This window comes from Cannabis sativa, chromosome 4, assembly GCF_029168945.1.
Source record: "Cannabis sativa cultivar Pink pepper isolate KNU-18-1 chromosome 4, ASM2916894v1, whole genome shotgun sequence".
Taxonomy (NCBI): domain Eukaryota; kingdom Viridiplantae; phylum Streptophyta; class Magnoliopsida; order Rosales; family Cannabaceae; genus Cannabis; species Cannabis sativa.
The window spans coordinates 928,386-947,871 of record NC_083604.1 but is presented as its reverse complement, the minus strand read 5'-3'; the positions used below and the strand labels follow the sequence as shown (position 1 = coordinate 947,871).

The following is a 19,486-nucleotide window of genomic DNA, read 5'->3' as shown; positions in this document are numbered from 1 at the left end:
GTTCGCTTCTCAGCTTACACGCTGTGCGCCCAAGCGGTTTGCCACTTGCGCTTCCCTGAACTCCATCTTCCAGGTCCAGGACCTCAGCCATTCCCTCACAGTGGTAAGTACTTTGCAATTTCTTGCGTTTCCTTTTTGTTGTTTGTATTTTGTTTTCTTCCTTTGAGAAATTCTTCCTTATACCCCATTATGGTTCAGCTTGCTGCTGAGGCTGGTCGCCTCTCCAGGAACATTATAAATCATGGCTTCGCTCTGTCCGACTTTGGGGACATGAACGACGTCAAGAAGGTCCTCCAAGACCTCATAGCGGAGAGGCAGATCTACCAGGAGGCTGCCGAGCGCCAGGAAGCGGCGGCCAAGGCCAAGGAAGAGAAGGCCAAGGCTAAGGAAGAGGAGGCCACCCGGAGGGAGGCTCAGGCGGAGGCCATGATCCAAGCCGAGGCCCAGCGGAGAGGCAGGATGGAGGCCCATCATCAGGAGGAACTAAGGGCTCAAACCGAGGCTGCCGAGAAGGCCAGGCGAGATCTTCGGGAGGCCAGGGAGGCTTTGGATGAAATGGCCGCCAAGGTGAGGTCTCTGGAGGAGACTCACCAGTCGGATATCGAATCCAAGGCCGCTCTAGCTGCGGAGTTGAAGGAGCTTCGGGACTACAAAGATCAGTCTACCAGGAAGGCCAAGAGGGCCGAGCTCCTTTCTCCTGTCTCCTGCGCCCGGTGCCCGAAGCGCTTTGATGACGGTGTCTACATGGCCCGGGCCACCAACGATCAGAGTATCAAGCTTACTTTTTATCCCAAACCCGAGGACATGATTGCCAAATTTCGGGAAAAGAAGAAGAGGCTTGATGCTGAGCTTGAGGCACGGATTGGACCTCGTCTTCCACCGCGGGCTGACTGAGCTGCCATATTATTGACCCAGATTTTACCCGTTCTTATAACTCTTTTTTTTTTCTTTTTTGTTTGTACATACTTGCTGCTGCCTTAGAACAATTTACATACAGGCGGCAGCTTTTATTTGAAGGGGAGACAATTTAAGGCCTGTCCCCGGGCCATTTACATGTGTATGACCTACCCTTCGGGCTAGGTTTTTTATTTATATATATATGCAAAAAAAAAAATTTCACACTTATATATTTCGACCTGTCCTTTGGCTCAGGGTTTTTATACTTACGCTTTTTATTTTTGCGCATATGTTTTGACCTGCCCTTTGGGTCAGGATATTTTACTTAGCTTGACCTGCCCTTTGGGTCAGGATATTTTACTTAGCTTGACCTGCCCTTTGGGTCAGGATTTTTTACTTAGCTTGACCTGCCCTTTGTTAGCTTGACCTGCCCTTTGGGTCAGGATATTTTACTTAGCTTGACCTGCCCTTTGGGTCAGGATTTTTTACTTAGCTTGACCTGCCCTTTGGGTCAGGATATTTTACTTAGCTTGACCTGCCCTTTGGGTCAGGATATTTTACTTAGCTTGACCTGCCCTTTGGGTCAGGATATTTTACTTAGCTTGACCTGCCCTTTGGGTCAGGATATTTTACTTAGATTGTTTTTGTTTGTCCGTGCGGTATACCCTAGTACCCCCCTGAGTGGCATAGAAACTTTGTTTTTAAGGCACTCAGTTTTATTTAATATAGAGGAGGCATACATTTGGACGGTACAAACCCTTTGAACAAAATCTAAGTTTAATTCGCTACTGGTAATATTTTACGAGGTGATCGGCATTCCAGCTCTTGGGACGGTAGTTCCGTCCATTCTTTTCGGTTTGTAAGTGCCGTAACCGATTTCGTCCTCGATTTCATATGGTCCTTCCCAATTTGGTCCAAGTACCCCCACTCCGGGTTCTTGGGTGGCTGGGAAGACCCTTCTTAGGACCATATCCCCAATAGCGAATTTTCTGTTTTTAACCTTGGAGTTAAAATACTTGGTCACCTTCTTTTGATAAGCGGCCATCCGTATTTGGGACTCATCCGGAGTTCTTCGACTTGATCCCGCAGCTTCTTGGAGCGGGGCACGATTGGTGGACGGATCGTAAGTCGTCCTCCTGTGGGATGGGAATAATGTTTCCACCGGGACCATTGCTTCACAACCGTACGCCATTGAGAACGGCGAGTGACGGTTGTGGTTACGGGGGTCGTCCGGTAGGCCCACAATACCCTTGGCAATTCTTCGGCCGATTATTTTTACGGGCCGGCGGCTTCTTTTTCAAGGTGACCTTTAGGATTTTATTGACTGCTTCCGCCTGGCCATTTGTTTGAGGCCGGGCAACCGCGGAGAAGCTTTTCACTACTCCGTGTTGGTTGCAAAAGTCAGTAAATTCCTCGCAATCAAATTGCTTTCCATTGTCTGAGACTATTTTGTGAGGCAAGCCGTATCGACACACTATGTTTTTAATAACGAAGTCCAACGCCTTCTTAGCAGTTATTGTCTTCATAGGCTCAGCCTCTGTCCACTTGGTGAAGTAGTCCACTGCTACTATTGCATACTTTACTCCTCCTTTTCCCGTAGGTAGAGACCCGATGAGATCTATGCCCCAGACCGCGAAGGGCCAGGGGCTGGTCATCAAAGTGATCTCATTTGGAGGAGCTCTCGGTATGTTCGCGTACCTTTGGCACGAGTCACACTTTTGGACATAGTCTATACAATCTTTTTTCATTGTTGGCCAGAAGTATCCCTGCCTCAATATTTTCTTTGAGAGGCTGGGTCCTCCCATATGATCTCCACAGAACCCTTCATGGACCTCCAGCATGATTTGTCTAGCTTCAGGGTCCGATACACACCTTAAATAAGGCATGCTGAGTCCTCTCCGGTAGAGAATTTGATCCATCATCACGTAACGATGAGCCTGATACTGAATCTTTCGAGACAGTGCCCTCTCTTGGGGCAACTCACCTGTGGTTATGTATTTTATGATGGGGACCATCCAGCTGGGTTCTTGCCCAACCGTTTGTGTGGTCTCTTTTATTTTGATGCTTGGCTCTGCCAAGCGTTCCACTGGTACTACCCCCAGCTCTTCGATTTCGCTATCCGAGGCTAACTTAGCCAGACAGTCCGCGTGAGCGTTCTTTTCTCGGGGGATTCTTTCTATTTTATAGTCCGTGAACTCGTGGAGCAGTTCTCGGACTATTGTTACGTACGCGGCCATCCTTTCGCCGCGAGTTTGGTATTCTCCGGAAACTTGGTTTACGACCAGCTGAGAATCGTTGTAGACTTCCACCCTCTTGGCTCCTACAGCTTTAGCCAATTTTAGCCCTGCTATCAGGGCCTCATATTCGGCTTCATTATTCGAAGCTGTGAAGTTGAATCGGAGTGCTGCCTGGAGCCGCAACCCAGTAGGTGATATCATAGCCACTCCGGCTCCTGAACCGTTTTCATTAGAAGCTCCATCCACAAATACTCTCCAAGTGGGGATGGGTGGCTCCGGTGTATTGGCTGTGGCCTCGGCTTCGTTACATTCGGTGATGAAGTCCGCCAAGGCTTGGCCTTTTACGGAAATCCGGGGCACGTAATGTAAGTCGAACTGACTCAGCTCCATTGCCCACTTGAGGAGTCTTCCGGATGCTTCAGGCTTCTGGAGAACTTGCCGGAGTGGATGATTGGTCAAAATTCTGATCGGATGGGCTTGGAAGTATGGTCTCAACTTCCGTGATGCCATCAGGAGGCAGAATACTAACTTTTCAATAACCGGGTATCTTGTCTCGGCCCCTATCATGCGTTTACTAACATAGTACACGGGGTGCCGAATTTTTCCTTCCTCCCGGACTAGTGCAGCACTGACCGCATGCTCGGAGACGGCCAGGTAGAGGAACAAGTCTTCTCCAAGGACGGGTTTTGACAGGATAGGGGGCTTAGCCATGTGGTCTTTTAACCTTTTGAATGCCTCCTCGCATTCATCTGTCCATTCGAACTTTTGGCATTTCTTCAGTATGTTGAAGAAGGGTATGCACTTGTCTGTGGACCGTGAGATAAAGCGGCTCAGTGCGGCTACCTTTCCGGTCAAACTTTGCACGTCCTTATGTTTCTTGGGGGATGGCATGTCCAGGAGAGCTTGGATTTTCTCCGGGTTCGCCTCGATCCCCCTTTGGCTGACTATGAAGCCCAGGAATTTTCCCGACTTGACCCCGAAGGTGCATTTTTTCGGGTTGAGTTTCATGCCGTATCTCCGGACGATATCGAAACATTCCTCTAAGTCGCTTGCATGGCTGTTGCATGCTTTGGATTTGACGAGCATGTCGTCTACATATACTTCCATGTTTCGTCCCAGGAGGCTTTTAAACATCCGGTTAACCATTCTTTGATAGGTTGCTCCGGCGTTCTTCAGTCCGAAAGGCATGACTAGGTAACAGTATACCCCCTTATCGGTCCTGAAGCTAGTGCACTCCTGGTCTGCCGTATGCATTTTTATTTGATTGTACCCAGCATAGGCATCCATGAAAGATAGCAGCTTAAACCCGGACGTGGCGTCCACCATCTGGTCGATCCTGGGCAGCGGAAAGCAGTCCTTTGGGCAGGCTTTGTTTAGATCTGTGAAATCTATACAAACCCGCCAAGTCCCGTTTGGCTTGGGCACCAGGACCGGATTGGCCAGCCATTCCGGATAGTATACGTCGCGGATCATGCTATTGGACAAAAGTTTATCCACCTCTTTCTCTAAGGCCTCGGCTTTCACCGAGTCGAGCGGGCGTCTCTTTTGCTGTACAGGGGGCATGTCCGGGTTGACATTGAGTACATGGGTGATGACATGAGGGCTGATGCCGGTCATGTCTTCTTGGCGCCATGCAAAAATGTCGATGGCGCCCTTCAGTGTTTTTATTATTTTATCTTTTTCCTCCGGATCTAGGCTTCTCCCTATCCGGAGTACTTTGGTGGAGTCGTCGTCGCACACTGGTATCTCTTCGACGTCCTCCATTGGTTCTACGACCCTTTCGGATCCTATGCGAGGATCCAGCTCGTCTTCTTCAGCCTTCTCTATTTCAGGGGGCCCCCGGACCATGAGTACTGGCAAGTGGGTGGCAACGTTGTAACATTGCCTGGCCTCTCCTTGATTTCCCCTCACCGTTCCGACTCCGGCTTCCTGGGTAGGGAACTTTAGGCATAGGTGTCGGATCGAAGTTATTGCACCAAAGTCGACGAGGGCCGGTCGGCCTAAGATTGCGTTGTAGGCTGTTGGACAGTCTACCACCACGAAGGTGCAATACTTGAAGGTGCTTTGGGGGGTATCCGGGCACAGGGTAACTGGGAGCCTGACTTTTCCCATCGGGATTAGCGTTGTCCCGTTAAACCCTGTGAGCTGCGATCCACTAGGAGAGAGGTCCCGGTCGGTCAACCCTATTGCAGTGAAGGCTTCTTTGAAGAGCAAGTTCACGGAACTTCCATTGTCAATCAAGACCCTAGCCACCACTTTATTTGCTATGGGGGTCTCTATGACCAGCGGGTCGTGATGAGGAAAACGCACCGTCTTGGCGTCTTCTTCCGTGAACGTTATGGGTTGGTCCATTAGCCGAGGCCTTTGAGCTGGGAGTTGAGTGACCTCCCACACCTCACTGTGTCTTGCGGCCTCGGCATATCTCTTTCGCTCCTTTCGAGTGTTTCCTCCGATATGGGGACCTCCGGAGATCATGGCTACCCGTCCATTAGGCCGGGGCGGTAGTCCGGGTATATCTTCGGTGTCACTGCGGGAGCAGTGGAGGCAATACTCCTGCTGTACCCCCTGGTGTTCCCGAAGGCATACCCCCTGCCACCTGCCCCGGGTTAAGGTGGGGCAACCTATTTTTGATCCACTCATAGAGGTGGCCCAAACGGATCAGATTCTCAATCTCATCTTTGAGATTTTTACACTCGTTGGTGCTGTGGCCAATGTCGTTGTGGTACTCGCACCTTTTACTCGGATCTCTCCGGGAGCTGTCTCTGTACAATGGCTGAGGTCTCCGGTAGTGCGTATTCTGCCTTGTGGCAAAATATACACGTTCCTGAGAGTCCGTGAGCTCTGTGTACTGGGTGTATTGGGGTGTGTACCCCTTCTTTTGGCGCTTCTCTCCCGTTCGGGTGCTGCCCTTGGAAGACCTTTTGCTTCTCGACCCTTGGGTAGGGCCTGTTAAGCTAGCGGTTGGGGCAGCTTGTGAAGGAGTCCGTCCATTCACCCCGGACGGGTTGCCGTAATGGGAAGATGCCGGGGGCAAAGCTTGGCCCTGGCTGTATCCGGGAGTAGCAGAAAACTGTATGCCACTTATCGGAGGGGTCGCGGTCGGGACAGTACCCGAGGGCGATACTCCTGGCATGTATCCTGCTATCCCGGTGGGATAATAGCCTCCGTAAGCCACGATCTGGGCTTCTTCGAGGTTAATATATTTTTGGACTCGCTTCTGGAAGTCCTGAAGGCTAGCAGCGCCTTCTTGCTGTAATTCGTTCCAGAAGGTAGTCCCGGTGCGAATTCCTGCTTGGAGAAGCGCAAGCTGTTGTCCGTCGTCGACCTTCTTGGTCTTCGAGGCTTCCTCTCGGAACCTCTTGATGTAATTCTTCAAGGTCTCGGTGGGCAGTTGCTTGATGTTGGTCAAGGCACTAACCTCCAAGTTGACCTTCCTGGCGGCGACAAATTGTCTCCGGAAGTTGGTTTGGAGTTTGTTCCAACATCCCACCGATCCTGGTTCCAATTTCTTGAACCATTCCTCTGCCGATCCGCTCAGAGTGAGGGGGAAGCATAGGCATTTGGCGTCATTGCTGACCCGCATGACTGTCATGACTCGGTTGAATCGTGACAAGTGATCACTGGGGTCGGAGTTCCCAGTATATGCCGCCATCTCGGGCATCTTGAAGTTTTTAGGGAGCTCCGCCTCCAGGATATGTTTGGCACAAGGCTCCCGATCCTCACTGTCCGAGTCGGAGTCATCTCCCTTCTGCCTCCGGGAGACTCGGGCAATATCTTTTTGAAGTATGGCAAGCTCTGCCATAATCCCTTCGTTTACAGTACCCGAGGAGACTACGGGCCTGTATCTTTTCTGGTCAAGGTGGTCCCGGAGGTCACCTTGATTCCCATTGATTTGATTTCTCAAATCAATGGGTGGACATCTCTGTCCTCCCCTTCCTCTACCCCCTGGTTCCTGGTGCACGGAAACGCTTTTCCGGTCCCCTCGATCCTGAGGGCCAAGACTCCCTCTTTGGGGCTTGCCCCTCTGCGGACCTTTCCCTTTAGGGAAATCCGAGCGGATCTTTTGCGGATCCTGCGCCTTTTTCTTTCGACCAGGGGCAGAAGTAGGGTTTTTTGTTTGGTTTTCCTCAGCAGGGTGCCTTATAGGGCTAGGTCCCCTAGGCCTTTGCTGCTGGGAATTAGGCGAAGACGTCGCTGGCTCCCCGTCGAGTCCAGCGGCCATCGCCTTGGGATGTACGTGAATACCAGCTGCCTCCATGGCTTTCTGCATGGCTAGCATCACTTCATGCATTTTTTGGTTTTGCACTTTCTGAGCTTCGATCTCAGCTTCATGATCGATAGCTTTTTGTCTGAGGAGCACCAGCTCTTGGTAGCTTCCATCATCGTAAGCGTACTCGTCGAGGTGTTCCTCGTGGTTTTCATCTGGAACTTCTTCCTCGGACTCCTCTGCTGCCCTTGAGGCTACATCTTCCTCATTGGGATCTTGAGCGTCTTCCAGAGGGCGAGGATGACGTGTAGCTCGTGTCTCCACCATTATCGTGAAGTTAAATGCTCGTTGTGAAGCAGCTTTCCTCAGCTCTCAATGAAAGCACCAAAATGTTGACCGAGATTTTCGGCAACTATTAAAACGTAATTATAATAATGAACTGTAAGAAAGTGAGATGAAGACTTTTTACGTGGTTGGGGCGTTAATGAGCCTTAGTCCACGAGCCACTACTATTAATGGATGTATTTAATACAGATTTTACACTTGAGAGAATGTTTTTCTCTTAAATACAGAGAATGTTCTTGGTGAGTTTTTCTCTTCTTGCTCTTTTGCAACCAAGATTCTCCGACCCCATTAAATGAGCTTTGAGGGGGTATTTATAGTGTTTTGGCGGGGTAATCCCTAGAATTGTTCTTACACATGTGTCTGTAAGTATCCATAAAGTTGGGCATTTCCGATGAATATACCATGGGTGATGCATGGTCAAATCCCTAGGTGCTGTAGGGTTTTTATGGAGAATGTCCTTTTTGTCTTATGATTGACGTGACTCTTCGCAGAATAGCCGTCGCTAGACTTAAATGATCATTACTGTAGCGCTGCTGTTTGGGGGTTGTGCCGTCAGACTTTATTGCGTGTTACAGTCCCAACACGCTTCCTCTTATGCAGCATTAAATGCGACTTGATTTCTCGAGAGAGACCTGACACATCCCGGAGGGCCTTCACGCTATACTAGCTTCCAGGAGTAACTTGTACTCCGGATGTCTCCTCCGGGACCCATGCTAATAGCGCTTCCTGGTGACTTATATATTTTGAATATTTAATTACGCTTGATTATTTCTATATAAAAAATATATATTGTATAATAATAATATAATATGATATAGAGTGACATGGCTATATATTGCTAATTATACAATATTATTTATTCAGTTGTTTATCTTTTCACATAATATAATATTATATTTTTCTAATTCAAATTTTTAGGAACCATACAAATCCAATTAGCACTAGAATTAATTAAGTTATTATAATAATAATAAGAGATGGACTAGGAGAAGAAGACTATGCAATTTGTTTAGAAAGATTATTCGATAATGAACCAATAACAAGGGAAAAGGTTGTTGAGTCGACGCCATGTATGCATGTGTTTCACTTGCATTGTATTACTAAGTGGACTCAAATTAAGAAAACATGTCCGATTTGTCGACTTAAAACACATCAATTGGATGTCATCAATTGTGGGGCCTCTCAAAAACTTGTTGATCAAAGTGATATTGTAGAGAATAAAGTTTAAATGAATGAGTATATATTATTTTTAGTCCGTGTGTTTTAATCTAGATTTGTAATAAATATTCTTCTATTTCAGAAAATATATTTTTTTGGTTATGTATTTCTTTTTTTTTTGGAATTTTTTTTTTATCACCATATTCATACATAAAATTTCACATGTAATGATCAATAGCCTACTTTAATTTACATGTTAGTTTCAATAATTAAGAAGTAATAATCTCTTTAGTTAAATGGGTTATTGCTAAAATAATAGTCATCAACAAAATGAAGCGAAACTAGTTAGAGTAGAAATCACATTAAAAGGTAATTACAGAAAATTATTAGAAAATTCTCTCTTTGAATTAGATCCTACAAATTTAAAAGGTAATTGCATGAAAATATATAGAGAAAAAAAATAATTTCCAATACTTTAGTCAATCAATCTTTAACTTAGACCTCATTTGAATCTATTGGTCACTGAAGACACTAAAAAAAATGTGGGATCTTATTTAAAAAAAAATTATGTGAATTTTTTTAAAAATAAAATATTTTTAGGTTTTTAGGTTAGATGGACCCTAAGTATGGGCCTAGCCTGCTTTAACTTAAGTACAGCCTCAAAAAGAGATCCATTTCATAACAACGAATTAGTATCAGAGCCTAAAAATAGTTAGAGTTTTTATGAAGAAGGTTTTCACGTTTACAGTGTTGCTAACTTATATTTTAAAAAACCTATTGAACAAAATATGGGTGGTAGTGTGTCTTATACAAGAAAAAATATGAGTTGAGTCGTTTAGTGCAATATTTATAAATTTATAGGGTAGGTGTGATACAATCTTTAAATTCAGTAATTCATATTAAATTTTAGTCGACTTATTCCTTTTTCATAAATAGACTAGTCTATTTTTTTATACAAGTTCAAATTCCTACTACATATTTTTACTATACATTTAATAAGCAAACTACTAATGTTTTTTTTTAGTTTTAATTACTTTTACATAATTTCTCAATAATAATTACGGCTTGTTAGGTGTTATTTTTCATTTTTTTTTTTTGGTTTTTTTCTTTGTTGTAATAATGGTATTTATCACCCTTATCGTTTGTAATATCGGTTTTATGTCATTTTTGTAAACCATCTTATTTTTGCCTAATTTTTGGGCTTTGTCCGGTTAAACTGTTGATTGTTACCCATTGTTATTCTTCTTTTCATAAAAATAAAGAAAAAACAAAAAATCTGCAGTATTATTATTTTGTGTTTTTTCTTTAATAAATAATATTTTTTTGTCAATATGAATGGAAGTCCATTGGACTAACCCATAAAAATAATAAACTTTCTTGTTTAGGTTGAATATTTGGGAGCATAGGCCATATATAAATGAAGAATTATATTGTATATTCATTTTACTTTATTTATTTTAATTTTTACTTTTATTTTCATATTTTTTAGATATACCCACTTTTAATGTCTCCATTAAACCTCTTAGGTTATATAATTTATATGCTAGACTTAAGTAAAAAGTAAAAGTATATTAGGCAATCCACTCAAAAAAATGTGTATATTTTAATATAAAAACAAAATAAGAGTATTTTTGATTAATAGATAAAAAAAGAAGTATTTTTCAACCGATCTCTATATAATAAGTTTTGAAAATATAAATATTTAGTGTTACTCAAAAAAGACAATGACCATGTCATCAAATTTTTGTTTAGAAAAAAGAAAATTACCAAAAAAACTTCATTAATTTAACATTTAAAATGTGATATGTGATTATAGTGGACAACTTTTTGAATTGTCAATTATTAAAGTATTTTTTTTTTGCAAAAAAAAATATCAAATCTGATGTGGATGAGAGAGAATAAAAAAAAAACATATTTTGAGATGATGTGTTACCTTTTGACAACTATAGAACCTCTCATTAGAGATGTTCTGAGGGTGCTGGACACAAGTGGTGGGTAGCACCTTTTACAAGTGACATCTTATAATTATAATTAGTAATATTTCTTGAAAGTTATTGTCTTCGATCATCTCTAATGCAAGATGTAAAATTTGTATTAAATTTGGCACAAAAAATGAGTTTGTATTATATTTAGCTCATTATTTATAATTGTGCTTCAATATACAAAATGTAAAATAAGTAAATAAATACTTAATTATATTGATAGTTATTTAATATTTTATTATGAATATACAAAAATTATTATTTATTTATTATTTAAATAATACTAATATAGTATATATAGAGTGTAAAATTTAGTAAAAGTTAATGAATTATTATGAATAGTGTGTATTATAATAAACAAAAAAGTAATATTTATTATAAGTCAAATTTGATATAATTTTTAGTATGCGTTAAATTTAATATATTTTTTAAAATACTATTAGAGTAATAATTTTTATTAAGTGTACTAAAATATAACTTTTACATATAATTCAATATTTAATTACATTAATAAAAATAAAATACTAGTAGTGCCAATAATATATTTTAGTATTTTTGAATATTTGGAGTGAACCTTGGAGAGGTAAGCAAAGCAATATATGTGAAGAAATATTTCCAAAATAAAAATAAAATAATAATAATAATTTTAAGAAATTCTTCTACGCGTAAACGTGTGCACGTGTGAATCATGTAGTAGTTGTCAACTTATTAATACTTATATTTTATTCATTTATTCAAAATTTAATTATATATAACATTATTAGAGAAAATAGTGACAGAAAAGTAATTTAATTTCATAGAATTTTGCGGAATGAATTTTTTTTTTTTTGTGAAAAATGAACTAATAATCAATAACTTATACTACTCTTGAGAAAAGTAGTTAAAATGTCCAAGAAATATAAATGGAAAAAACTTATGTTGTGAATTGAAATAAGGGAAATTTTTATATATATACATTATATACATTAATATTACAAAAAAAACGTTAAATGAAAACAATGCATTTGTATGCCGTGACACGTCATCAAGCTTACCGTGATTAGCTTCAATAATTTTGGAACCACCGGCGATGAAGGAGACGCGCCCACAATTCCATATTTCTCGGCCATCTCTGCGCGTGGTTCTACTGTTTAAAACAGAAATCTATAAATACCGTAAGAATAATACACGAAAACGAAAAACAGAAACCAAACCAACCTTGAACGAAAAAACACCATTGACGGAAAAATACAGATCTCGACGAATCTGAAAATTAGAGAATCGATCATCATATCTCTCAAAACTGTTGCTGTATACAACAAGCAAATCATCGTCTCTCTAATTCGACCTACAATTCAATCCATCAATAAACCTATGAGCTGATCACAACAAACAAAAAATCGAAAAACCAGAAATCGTTGCTTCGAGGAAGAAGAAGAAGTCCGTCAACTACAACATCGAAAACTAAATCTGAATAAGGTACCTATTATACATTACGATACATACTACTGCTTATAACACATTACACCTTCCAATTCCTGAAAACACCTAAAAATCCATCATGTTTGTGAATTCTGTTAAACATGATTATTTGACAATTAATCAGTACTAATCAGATAGTTTACCAGTTGTAATCATAACTGATAGTAAACTAATCAATACTAAGTACTTTAAAAAATACAGTACACTATAAACCTTCGTAATTGTAATCGCTCCAACATTATAGTTCAACATATAGTCATCTAATTAGTAAAACTGCATATAAACCTTACTATAAAAAATATAAAATTTAGTTTATGAACATCACACCTATTACATGTTTATTATTTTTGTATATACATAATGTTTACTGTATACAATACTTAACATGATTAAACTAAACAAATCACGCAGGAATATGGATGTTAGAACAGTGATTCTTTTTTACAATGGAACTTGGGTTGACAAAACAACATACGTTGATTATGAAGTCGAAGGTATACTAATTCCAACAGATTGTTCACATTATGAGCTTTCTCACATAGTATACGAAGCTTTGAATTTGGACAGAAACAAATATACGATTGATCTTCAATTTCAAGTAACTGAAGGCATACCACCAATAAGAATCAAAGACAATAGTGGATGCAAGTTTTATGAACAAATACGAAGGAAAAATGATGATGAGACCAAATATCCTATCTGTGTTAACATCTCAACATCCACAACCGACAATGAACACAATGATAGAGTAAACTATACCTACAATGGGGAAACTAGTTTACAAACAAGGCAACTGCTACCAACAAGAACAGAATATGCAACAAAGATGGCAGATTATGTGATTGAACAAACTCAAATATCGATGGAAGAAAGCTCCGAAGAAAATCAAATAATTTTAAATCCTCGGGATTCTTTGAGAAATACACATTGGCCAAGTTTTTGCAAACAAGGAAACCCTCCAACAAGCAGTAAGCCTTCACTCAATAAGATACAATCAACCTTTCAAGGTAAAAAGATCATCAAAACTAGACTATAAACTAGTCTGTATTGATGATAACTGCAACTGGACATTCTTAGCATCAAAACATGGAAAGACTGACATGTTTATCATAAGAAAAATAGAGCATACTCATACATGTTCATTGGACATCACTTCTGGAGACCATCCTCAAGCTACAAGCAACCTGGTTGGAAAGGTTATAAAAAACAAGTTTGTAAACCCAAAAAGAGATTACACTCCAACAGAAATTGTGGATGACATGGCAGATGATTACAGTGTCTCTATATCTTACCAAAAAGCATGGAGAGCTAGAGAAAAGGCAATTGTGGATGCTCGTCGCTGCCCACAAGAATCATACAGTGAGATACCATCAATTTTATACATGATGCAAATATCAAACCCAGGTAATAAAATACTTCATCAACATAAAGTACTAATATGCTATATAGGAATTTATACTATAAACTAATTGGTTACTTTTGAAACAGGAACAATCACAGACCTAGTAACAGATGAAGATAACAAATTCAAATATCTATACTTTGCAGTAGGTGCTTCAATAAAAGGTTGGCAACACTGTACACCAATAATAGTCACAGATGGAACCTTTTTGACAAACCAACATGGAGGCACTTTGTTGATAGCAAGTGCACAAAATGCAAATAGACATATATTCCCACTTGCATTTGCAGTAGTAGATTCCGAAAATGACAGCTCTTGGGAATGGTTTCTTCACAAAATAAAGGAAACTTATGGCGAAAGAGAAGGTCAATGCATCGTATCAGATAGACATGAGAGTATACTAAAAGCAGTAAAAGAGACCTTTCCAGATATAATGCATGGGGTATGTTGTTACCATTTGATGAAGAATATAAAAATGAAATTCAAAAAAGGAGGTGATGAGCTCAAGATTGCATTTAATAGTGCATCTAAAGCTTACAACATAGAAGATTTTGAAAAGAGCATGCAAGACTTGGACAATATAGATGTAAGAATAAGAGATTACTTGGTGAATGAAATTGGTGTCGAAAAGTGGACAAGACTATATGGCATGAACAGGAGATACAAAACAATGACATCAAATATTGCCGAATCAGTCAATGCAGCCTTGAAAGCAGTAAGAGACCTACCCATCGCAACTCTACTAGAATGCCTACATTCATTGGTGCAAAGATGGTATTGGGAAAACAAGAATAGAGCCCAAAAAACTACAACAACACTGGCAAAAATACCTGAAAAAACATTAAAGAAACAAAGAGATATGAGTTTAAAGTACAAGGTAATTATGTATACAGAAAAATAAAAATTGCTTACAAACATATTTACTCTGTTGTAAACTTAATAATCGTTTACTTGATTAATACAGGTTGAAACAGCAAACCTTCTGGTATACCAAGTACACGACAACAACAGATCTCACATAGTAAACTTGGAGAATAAAACATGCAGCTGCCAACGATTTGAATATGATGAAATGCCTTGCTCTCATGCAATGGCTGTACTAAGCAAAAGGAACCTGTCTTGCTACAAATATTGCTCATACTACTACACGAAAGAAGCTTTTATGGCAACATATGAAGACAGTATACTCCCATTAGGTGAGGCAACATCATGGAATATACCAGATTTAATAAGAAATATTGTAGTCCTCCCACCTAAACATAAGAGAGCTGCCGGAAGACCAAAGAAACAACGATACAAAAATGGACTTGAAGCAAAAGCACAAGTGGTATGCGGTCAATGTCACCAGAGAGGACACAACAAAAGATCATGTAAAAATGACCCAGTACTAAAACCACCAAGAAAAAGAAAAAGATCATAAGATCACCGAGGTAAAATGAATAAATGTTGGTAAGCATCAAACATGGTTACTAAATAGACAGTATACAAAAACAATTTACAATGATAATTGTTAGTTGATAAAGCTTTTCAATGTATTAATACAAACTTTTAATAAAATGATTACAATTCGCTTAGATTCAAGTAAGTTTTTTTTTTTCCTCCTCTATATATGAACAGTTACCAAATATATGAACAGTTACTAACTGTAATTTATTTACAACCATTTTAAAGGTTAATAAACCATCACATTGGTTTATATCACTTAGAATGGTATACAGAAATGTCATTGGTTTATAAGATCAAACAAAATTAAACAAAAATCACATAAAAAATGCCAGAACACTAAAACTAAATTCTAAATCCAAAAAATTAACATATTGTCTCACAGAAATACATAACATAAAAACTGCAAAACATACTGTGCCAGTAAACCAAAAGGTTACTTCAAAATTAAAATAGGCAAGAGTCTCCTAAAATATTACTGTTCCAAACAGTTTCTTAAACAAACACAAACATAAACCTAAAAACAAAACAACATGACATAAAAATACACATAAAGTTCAAAAAAATGTAAACTAGGTTTCCAACATGTTGTTCTATTACATAAAACTATGGCATCCTTCCTGGATGCTCCGAAGTAGACTCGTACCCACCCAACTCCTTCTTCTTTGCATGAACAAACAGATCAACACACAACTTCTTCCGAGTGAATGCAATGTCCAACTTCTTAGGAATCTTATCAATCAATCCATGCATGAAGAAATGAGCATACTTTATGATAAAAACACCACAATCACTACATCACAAAAATAAACCCATAGCAATTGTCAGATAACAAAAAATAAACAATAACATAGAATCATAAATATAAAAAAAAAAAACAAAGATAGTTACCTATCCTCTTGTTGTGGCAAATTATCAACCACGACAATATCAAACGCATCAGTATCTTTTTTACCTTGCCAGTGCTTACTACTCCTGTCAATATCTTTTCTCCCCTCATAGAAATTAACATGTGACAGTAAGATAGGAATTATTACAGCAAATGCACGAACAAAACTCTCTGAGTTGTTCTTGTACCTCCCAAACCTCATAGAATTCAACACTTTTAAGCATCTCATCTTAATGTCAAGAATACACAATATCCAATGAGCAAGAACAATCACGTTAACAGGCATTAGTACGAAATCAAGCTCAGCCCAGGGTTTATTGCATAACATATAAAAACCCGCTATGTATGCAGCTGCCTTAGAATCCTTCTTAACCGAATCAACATTTTCACCACTTGCAACAAACTCATTATATAATTCAAAAATTTGAGAAGCAAAGAAGCAATCAGTAGTATTACCAGAAATTTTCACAGACTGGTCATACTTTAACTTCTTTCTCAAATAGTAGAAACAAACATCAATATGCTGCAATAAACATAAAACAATCCAAAGTTATAAACAAATATACAGAAAAAGTATACAATAAACAAAAAAAAAATATATAATAACACACTAACCGAGCATGACAAGTTCTTCCCAACAGTAAGCAAATCATAGAACCACATCTTATCATCAATTTGACAAACCACAAAATCCAATGGAACCTTAAGCTTCCTATGACATTCTTTAAACTTCTTCACTTTGTTTTTATCATTAAACCCAATCTTAAACCACTGATCAAAAGATTTAGCTTGCACATCATCAATCACATTGAAAAAGCCAAATCCAAAAGCACATGATCCAGGACGTCCACCTTTTGGTTTACCAATACTACCTGAACCAAATTCTGTGGCATACGGACTGTTGTATACAGAACTAGGTTTCCTCTCTCTATTTCCAACTGTAGGAGTTTCTTCCTCCAATTTTATAGACTTTCCCTAGCATTCAAAACAATTACAAACAAATAAAAAAAAAAGTAAGTGAAAAGAAAAAAAAAATAAACTACCAAATAACATAAACAAAATAAAAATAAACCTTTTTCAAACTGTCTTCATAGGAAACCAAATGATCATTAACAACCTCCATGGTAGATACAGAAAAGCTTTCTTGAGAACCATGCTTCTTCTCAACACCAACAACATCAGTCTTAAAATATCATGCAAAAAAAAAAACAAAAAATATGTAAACATAGTAAACCAAAAATCAATACTCAGAACATAATCAAGAATAATAAAAAAAAAAAGTAAACAAACCTTGTCCAACCCATAGGTAGATAAAACATCAGCATTTGTTGCCTCTAATTTATTTAAAGACTTATCCTAAAAACAAAAAATAAAAATAATTAAACATGACAAAATGATTCAAAATATAAAATAAACTAAATAAACAAAAAAGTATACAGTAAACAAAAAATGACAAACCTTTTTAATGCTTCCCTCATAGGCATCAATCTTTTCATTTATAATCTCCAAAGCAGACACAGTGATACTATCCTCAGTGCCTTGACTATCAAACAACTTTCCCTTACTACAAACACCTTCAACATCATTTACACTTGCATCTACATCAACTGCTCTGCCCTCAACATTATCTTTATTACTCCCATCTGCAACATCTTTTGCTTCTTCAGTATTCTTTCCCTCAACATTGTCTTTATTTGTCCCATCTGAACCAATAGCTTTAACAGCATCACCACCCCCCAAACCCTGTAAATATACAAAACAAACATAAAAAACATTTGACAGAGACAACAACAACAATAGTAACAAATCATCTAAATAATGAAAAAACTAAAAAATAAATAAACTTGCCTGGTCATCACCACCATCATCTTCATCCTCCTTAGATTTTTTAACAACATCCTTAAATAGGCCATGATCATCAACAACCTGTTCTTCATCATTCAATTTATCAGTATTCTTTTTTTCTTCAGTAAACCAATCAGGTTTACTAGAAATAAAACTCATAATATCAAATGAAGGAGCATCATCATTAAAAACCTACAAAAAAATAAAAAAAAACCCATTAAACAATAAAAACATTAATAACATAAATAAAAAATATTCAAAAAACAAAAAATATTCAATAAACAAAAAACAATATACTAGTTTACAAAACAATAATAACCTGAGTATATTGGATATTCTCATCGAGTCCAACAGTTTCAATTGCATCTTGACTTTTCACATCAAAAACTTCAACATCATTTAAATCATCATTCTTGCAACAAAAAAAAAGAAAAAACCAACAAAATCAAAATAACATATGAAAAAACAAAGAAACATCTAATAAACTAATAAAATAAACATAATCAAACCTTGCCATCGCTCTCATCAGGACTATCATTTCCATCTTTAGAAATTTTTGCATTTTCAATAGCTTCCTTCAACTCATTAAACTTCAATTCCATAAAAAAAACCAAGCCTTCACTGATCTTTGAGTCAATATACGACTGAAGACTTAACTGCAACTCCTTGAATCTACCCTCCAACACATTATTCAATACTTCAATAGACTCATCAGTCTTCTTTTGCCTAGAAATAAACTCCTTCATCTTACGCATCACACCATCGACATCAAACCCACCAGTAAACTCCTTCTGTACACCAGAAGATCCAACTCTATCAACATTAAACTTTGAGAATGGAACATCATCAAAGTCATCATCTGACTCTTCTCGGCCAATAAACTCCATTCCAGTAAGCACCAATAAACCTTTTATTTCATCTTCAGTAGGCACAATATGTTTTCCTTTCAGCTAGCAAAACAAAAAAAAAATAATTAGTTTACAAAATATAATAAAAACAACAAATAAACAATTTACAAAATATAAAAAATACCTTATTTGAAGATAGAACTTTCTTCTCAACTTCACTTGAATTAGGATTTCCAATACTCTTCCATCTACAAAACCTATATGGTTTACCAGAATCATAGGAACAAAACTTTGCCTTCAAGCACAAAGGAATGGTTTCATACAACCAAACCAAAAATGCAAAAGGTAACCCAGGAAGTTTATAAGATCGAGGACCCTTTTCCAAATGTTTCCCTTTAACCTTAGCAAGAGGCTTAGCAACACCTTTTCCACTTCATAACACCCCTCGACCAATCTTTAAATTGTGCAAAGTTAATTCAAACACTGGTATACCCCATGGAAAACTACCATACTCATCAACCCCAATTATGTTCAAAATCTCAACGGGAACTTTTTTGAGTAAACACTACTAATCAAACAATTAGTAACAAGGTACAAAACGGTACCATCTTCACAAGATACTCATCGACTTGAAATCACTATACATAAACCTATGCTCAACAAAGACTAACAGATCCTGTTCGATCACAAAAATATCGATCAACAAAAGCATTTTCTCTGTGTGTATACTTACTCAAATCGGCATCACCAACACACAAGAAACTGAAACAAC

The 19,486-nt window shown here is 38.4% G+C and overlaps 2 protein-coding genes across 3 annotated transcripts; one reads left to right on the top strand and one right to left on the bottom strand.

Moving 5' to 3' along the window:
- Positions 1-13,212: 13,212 nt before the first annotated feature.
- On the top strand, positions 13,213-15,109 carry LOC115720983 (uncharacterized). Its single transcript, XM_061113042.1, has 3 exons — positions 13,213-13,691; positions 13,776-14,566; positions 14,654-15,109. Exons 1-3 carry the CDS (start codon positions 13,388-13,390, stop codon positions 15,107-15,109), a joined length of 1,551 nt encoding a protein of 516 aa, XP_060969025.1. The 5' UTR covers positions 13,213-13,387.
- A 369-nt stretch (positions 15,110-15,478) lies between these two features.
- On the bottom strand, positions 15,479-19,077 carry LOC115720246 (uncharacterized). 2 transcript variants are annotated; one of them, XM_061113128.1, is made up of 9 exons: positions 18,376-19,077; positions 18,186-18,278; positions 17,870-18,058; positions 17,480-17,764; positions 17,312-17,377; positions 17,094-17,204; positions 16,637-16,996; positions 16,024-16,544; positions 15,479-15,925 (listed from the first exon to the last, which is right to left on the bottom strand). In XM_061113128.1, the coding sequence occupies exons 1-9, from the start codon at positions 18,751-18,753 to the stop codon at positions 15,739-15,741; spliced, it is 2,190 nt and encodes a 729-aa protein (XP_060969111.1). In that variant the 5' UTR covers positions 18,754-19,077; the 3' UTR covers positions 15,479-15,738. The 2 variants fall into 2 exon arrangements, with proteins under 2 accessions (XP_060969111.1, XP_060969113.1); XM_061113130.1 differs by having other exon boundaries at positions 17,870-17,947.
- Between the last annotated feature and the right edge of the window lie 409 nt (positions 19,078-19,486).